A 6095-nucleotide genomic window follows, 5' to 3' on the forward strand; every position below is an offset into this window, starting at 1 on the left:
CCCCTGGTGAAAATTTTCCAGTGGGGGCTTTCTGTTTTTCTTTAGTTCTATTGTCTGTTTCTCCTTGAAAGAATTCCTTGTTGTGTTCTTCTTGGCTGGTACTTCCTTTGTCCAGTATTTTCTCATTGTCTTCCATAATCTTTTTCCATCCTTCTTTCTTTGTAGCATCTTCGTTGTTAACCAGTTTGTCTTCAATGGCTCTGGTGAAAGTATTTGCCCTCTTCTCACCCATTTCTGCAAAATACTTCGCCAGTTGAGCTATCTGCTCTTCAATTCCTTTGATTAACATCTCTTGGTTCCTTGTTGTTTCTTCTTGGTGTTTCATCATTCTCTCTATTAGGATCTCCAAGTTTGTGATTCTCCGAGAGTCTTGTGAGATTGGTTGGTTATGAGATGTTAAAGGTTGGAAGGGTGGGTGTAATGGTGGCATGTGATGGTTGTTATTGATGTAATGGTGTTTTTGTTGGTTTGTGAAGTTGGGGTTGTTATAATTGAAGTCCCTTGGTTTGTGATTTTGGTACTCATTCCTTCTCCAGTTGAGATGAGTCTGGGAGTGTCTGTGTTGTGAGTATTGGCTTTGGGTGGTATTAGTGGGTGGGTGATGTTGATTGGTTGTGGTCATGGAATTGTCCTGGTGGAAACTTCCTTGTTCTTGATGTTGAGTCTCTCTCATTCTCAGATAAGAATGAGGTCTCCATGGTGGAAATTTGGCATTCACTGCAGCAGACAGCTCCATGTTTTGCTGTGGTTGATGGTGCATTTGTCTGTTTTGGTCCTTGAACGCGTTCACCCCATCAATATTTGCCACTTCTTTTTCTGAGATTGCATTTTGTGGTTTCTCATATGGATGTTGGTTGTTGACTCCTTTGTCATTGAAGTCTGCAATTCCTTGGGCAGTTGTTGTTGCTTTGAGTAGGCCATCTGAGAAGCAGTCCACTGCTTTCCTTGTTTCTGGGGTTAATCCTTCATAGAAAGCTCGGAAACCCACTTTATCAGTTGCTTTCTTGTATCTTTCCCAAGCCTTGAAGAATGGTTCTTCGTCCCCTTGTGTGAATAGATGTTCCTCTTCTTTCAGCTGGATGATCTGTCTGGATGAGGTGAATTTGGCCAGAAATTTGGTGACCAAATCATCCCAACTAGTGATACTTCCTTGGGGAAAAGTTTCAAACCATTGTGCAGCTTCACCCTTTAATGAGAAAGGAAATAACAGGATCTTGTAAGTGTCATGATCTGGACCATTGGTTTTGACCGCATTACAAGTTCTCAGGAAAGTAGATATGTGCTGTTGAGGATCCTCCGATGGATTTCCATCATAAGAACAATTGTTCTTGATGAGTGTAATGAGTGGTGGCTTCATGTCATGATACTCCTTGTTTGTAGAAACTTGATTTCCTGTGGCATGCGATCAAACAGGAGGAATAAACGGCAGCACACTTGAGAATTAAATGAAGTTAGTTAAAATAAACTGTTAGCGAATTGATAGAGGCAATTTCTCAAACAGTTAGTATGTTAGTAAAAAGATAAAGAAAAAGTGCTTAATCTAGACCTCCACTTCACTTAATCATTGTCAATCTATTTCAATCCCCAGCAACGGCGCCAAAAACTTGATGTGTGGAAAACGATCCAACAGAAAACTCACCGGCAAGTGTATCGGGTCGCATCAAGTAATAATAACTCACATGAGTGAGGTCGATCCCACAGGGATTGAAGGATTGAGCAATTTTAGTTTAGTGGTTGATTTAGTCAAGCGAATCAAGTTTTGGTTGAGTGGGTTGTATTTAACAGAATATAAATTGCTTGAAATGTAAAGGGAGAAGGGGAAATTGCAGTAAATTAAAGAACAGGAAAGTAAACTTGCTGAATCTTAAAGAACAAGAAAGTAAATGACTGAAACTTAAAGTGCAAGAAATGTAGAACTTAAAGTGCAAGAAATGTAAATTGCTTGAATATAAAAGGGATTTGAGGACTGGGATTGCAGACTATAAACAAAGAAGAATTGAATTGCCACAATGACTAGAGCAGGAATTGAATTAGAAGCAATGAAAGCTTAAACAGAAATTAAAGTAAAGTGCAGCAAGGTTCACAGGAGAACCCAAGTAAATTGTGATCTCAGGACTCAAGAGCTTAGGTAGCAGAGCCTAAAACTCAATTTCCTTCCCAGATCCGAGTTATCAAAGCAATTGACAGAAAATTAAAGAAGAAGCAGTAGAGGAACAAAAAATGAAATTCAATTGTGCATAAAAGGATTTAAAGAGATTTTAGATGGGAATTGAGACAGAATTTCCTCAATTTCACACACCCAAAACTCAGAAAGAGAAGAGGGGAATTGCCCGAGTAAACACGAGGAAGGAGATCAATCAATTCTCCCTTAATCCTCTGAACTCTCGGTCAAGTCTCTCAAGAACAATTACAAGAAATTCAAAGCTCAAAGAAAAGTGCCAAATTCAAAAGCTAAGCCAAAGGTAAGTCAAAAAAAAGTTTTTAATTACATCAAACTAGCTCCTATTTATACACTTTCTATTCTTGGATTTTGGGATTTGGATGGGCTTTTGATTTGGTGAAGAAAAGAATTTAATTGGAATTTTAATTGAATTTTTCGGCCCAAAATGGTAGCTCCCAGGAGGCTGCCATGCCCTTGTGAAGGGCAGGGCAGGATTTGGTGCATGTTGGTGCGGCTTGGTGCATGTTGGTGCGCAAAACGCTGCCCTGCCCGCGCCGAGGGCAGGGCAGGAAAAATTGGTGCGCCAGAATGTGCCACGGTGCGTGCTTGGTGCTGCCAGGATCGAGCTGTGATGCGCCAGGATCGAGCTGTGATGCGCAGAATGCTGCCCTGCCCTCGCGGAGGGCAGGACAGGAAAATTTGGTGCTGCCAGGATCGTGTTTGGTGCGCGCTGGTGCTGCCAGGAATGTGCCACGGTGCGCCAGATTCACTTCTTGGTGCGCCAGAGTTGTGCACCAACCAAATGCTGCCCTGCCCTCGCGGAGGGCAGGGCAGTGTTTCCAAAATGCAGTCCCGTGTTCGAACCTGGGCGGACGCACACGCTACATCTTTTTCCTTGGTTTCTTGGCACGGTAATGGGTCTTAAGTCCTAGCTTCCACATGGTCCCGTGTTCAACTCTTGTGGCAAGCATTTGGAGACAATTTCCTTTGAATTTCTCCCTTGGTGAGCCCGATACTGCCCTTGTGGAGGGCAGGGCAACATTTTATTCCTCTTGATTCCAAGGCACCAATTTGTGCTCTGCCCTTGTAGTGGGCAGGGCAGAGTTGCCTTCTTAGCTTAGTTCCCTTATGTTGCCCTCCTAGAGGGCAGTGTGCCCTTGTGGAGGGCAATGCTTGCCTCTCCTCATGTTGTGCGCCACACTTCTTCTCTCTTTGACCACACTTTCTTTTCCTTGGGCCACACTTCCTTAGGCTACGCTTTTTCCTTTTTTCCTTTTCTTCACCTACAATAAACCAAAGCAACCACTCAAAGTATCACTAAATTCAAGAGGCTTATAAATCAATTAAAATTCAATTAAAATTAGCTTAAACCTCATGGATTAACATTAATTTCATGGTGGTTGCTTGATTTAAAGAAGTTGTGCATTTTCACTCCAAATCACTTACTTAAGAAGCAAGAAAGTGCATAAAGACTAACAAAACAAGTGAAATTAGCTTGAAAAATGGGTATATGATGACTTGTCATCAGTTAGCAGTTAGAGAACATTATAATATTGTATGAACATTAAACATGAGACTATCTTTGTAATTTTGCACACATGAATAAGACATTTTGCACCTACTTTAATCAGATTTTGAACATTTTACTCAGCACAGTTTGCATCCAATGTAATTATTTTTTGCACGCATGAATCAAATAGTTTGCACTCACTTTAATGAGAGTTTGCACACCTTACTCATCATAGTTTGTACCCAGTTTAATGAGATTTTGCACACATGACTTAACATAGTTTGTACCTACTTTAATGAGATTTTGATTTACTATCTAATGTATGCTAACTTTTTTACAAGATGTGCTCAAAGTTGGCATGTGTTTTGGAACCATTCAAGATGCAAATCAATTTTATCAGAATTATGCCAAGCGCGTTGGTTTTGTTACTAAGATAAGGTTTACCCGAAGAGTTGGTAAAAATAAGGTTCCTAAGAATCAAATGATCACTTGCAATAGGAAGGGAAAACGCAAGTCTAGAGTTTCACCAATAGAAAAGACCAACCCTAGAACCAATTGCAATTGCCCCGCAAGAATTTCTATTAGGTTGAATAAAGAGGGTCTTTGGATTATATTGAAGGTGTGTTTGGATCATTCACATCTTTGTGATCCAGAGATGGCAAAACTGTTGACACGTAATAGAGAGATGAGTATGCACATGTGTCGAGTCATTGAGAGGAATGATGAAGCAGGTGTGAGACCAAGCAAAACATATCAAGTATTGGTGGGTGAAGCGGGGGGTTTCTCTAAGATAAACTTAATGGAAAAAGATGTTAAGAACTATCTTAGCAGAAAGTTACGTAATGTTACGCAATGTTAAGATAAATTGTCCGATTCATGTGTGCAAAAAATTTATTACATTGAGTGCAAACTATACTAAATAAGGTGTGCAAATTCTCATTAAAATGTGTGCAAACTGTCTTATTCATGTGTGTAAAATTTCATTCAGATGGGTGCAAAGTGTCCTGAGTAAAGTGTGCAAAATTCCTTTTTAAATGGGTGCATACCCGAGATTCTAGTTCTTTAGTTGATGGGTGGGGACCACTTGATTTGTCCATTCTGCAGCTTCTAATCTGTGTTTTCTGGGTTGGAAACTGGGTCAAAATAGCCCAGAAATCGCCTCCAGCATTTTCTGTATTATTGTAGATCGCGCATGTGACGCGTCCGCGTCGTCCACGCGCTCGCGTCATTTGTGCAGATTCCAGTCCACACGTTCGCGTCAGGCACGTGATCGCATCATTGCGATTTCTCCATTCTGCGTGACCGTGTGAGCCATGCGTCCGCATCAGTCTTCGCTGGTCATCTCTTTGGTTTCTTCTTTTTCTCTACTGAAACTTCATCAAATCCCTCGAATGCTACCTAAAATAAATAAAATTGCACAAAACTCAAAATAGCATCTATAGTGGCTAAAATATAATTAATTCTTAATTAAACTCAACAAATTAGATGCAAATTCACTAGGAAAAGATAGATAAGATGCTCACGCATCACAACACCAAACTTAAACTGTTGCTTGTCCTCAAGCAACCAAAACTAATATAGGCTTGGGATGTGAATTTGCATGAGAATGAGAGTTCGATTAAGCTCATGTCTCTTTTTATAGTGGGGTTTATAACTGTAATCCTGAATATGTTTGGCATCTCACTCTCCTTTGATTCAGAAGAATGTTAATGTCATTCGGAATTTGAATCCGGATAATATTATGAATTCTCTGATCTTTTATATTTTCAGTTTAATCCTTAAACACAGCAAAATTTACTTTAATTTATTTTTCTTTGGTGCTTTGCACCTTGAGCCTAGCCGTGACTTTAAATGATTTGTCTCAAGAGTTACTTGACACAGAAACACCACAAGCACTTAAATGGGGAACTCTCTTTGAGTTCTGATTTTTCTTTTAATTACTCCCAGACAGTGGTGCTCAAAGCCTTTGGCATACTCTGTTAAATGCAATTGATCTCGACTCTAAGTGTTCTGTCTCAATGATTACTTGACACAATCACACCACAAGCATATGACTAGGAAAACAACTCTTTGAGCTTTAAATCATGTCTGACCTCCCTAGTCATTGATGCTCAGAGCCTTGGACCTTGCTTTTATTTTTATTCATTTATTTATTTATTGATTATTTTTTTTTCTGCTGTATCTTTTGCTTCAAGGAATAAATTTTTGTTTATTTCAGAGAAGTCATAATAATTCTCTAAATTCCTGTTCCTTATTGATGTCAGGGCATCTAGGCCAGTTTCACTGACCTTTTCTTTAATGTTTTAGGGTAGTTTCATGCTTTTTCTTAGTGAATAAGACAAGTTTTGGATGAAAATACACTCACACCTTAATTCAAGCAACTAGTGTGAACTTTGCATGATTTCATGAGAATTTTGCTAGAAT

The 6095-nt window shown here is 39.6% G+C and overlaps 1 protein-coding gene across 1 annotated transcript; it reads left to right on the forward strand.

Moving 5' to 3' along the window:
- The first annotated feature begins 4029 nt into the window (after window positions 1-4029).
- Window positions 4030-4530, forward strand: LOC140184146 (protein FAR1-RELATED SEQUENCE 5-like). Its single transcript, XM_072234440.1, has one exon. It carries the CDS (start codon window positions 4030-4032, stop codon window positions 4528-4530), a length of 501 nt encoding a protein of 166 aa, XP_072090541.1.
- The last annotated feature ends 1565 nt before the right edge of the window (window positions 4531-6095 follow it).

This window comes from Arachis hypogaea, chromosome 4 (genome assembly GCF_003086295.3).
Source record: "Arachis hypogaea cultivar Tifrunner chromosome 4, arahy.Tifrunner.gnm2.J5K5, whole genome shotgun sequence".
In the NCBI taxonomy this organism is placed as follows: Eukaryota; Viridiplantae; Streptophyta; class Magnoliopsida; order Fabales; family Fabaceae; genus Arachis; species Arachis hypogaea.

Bases quoted from the DNA above. Each gene is read 5' to 3' on its own strand.
- LOC140184146 (XM_072234440.1), top strand. From the start codon at position 4,030: ATGTGTTTTGGAACCATTCAAGATGCAAATCAATTTTATCAGAATTAT.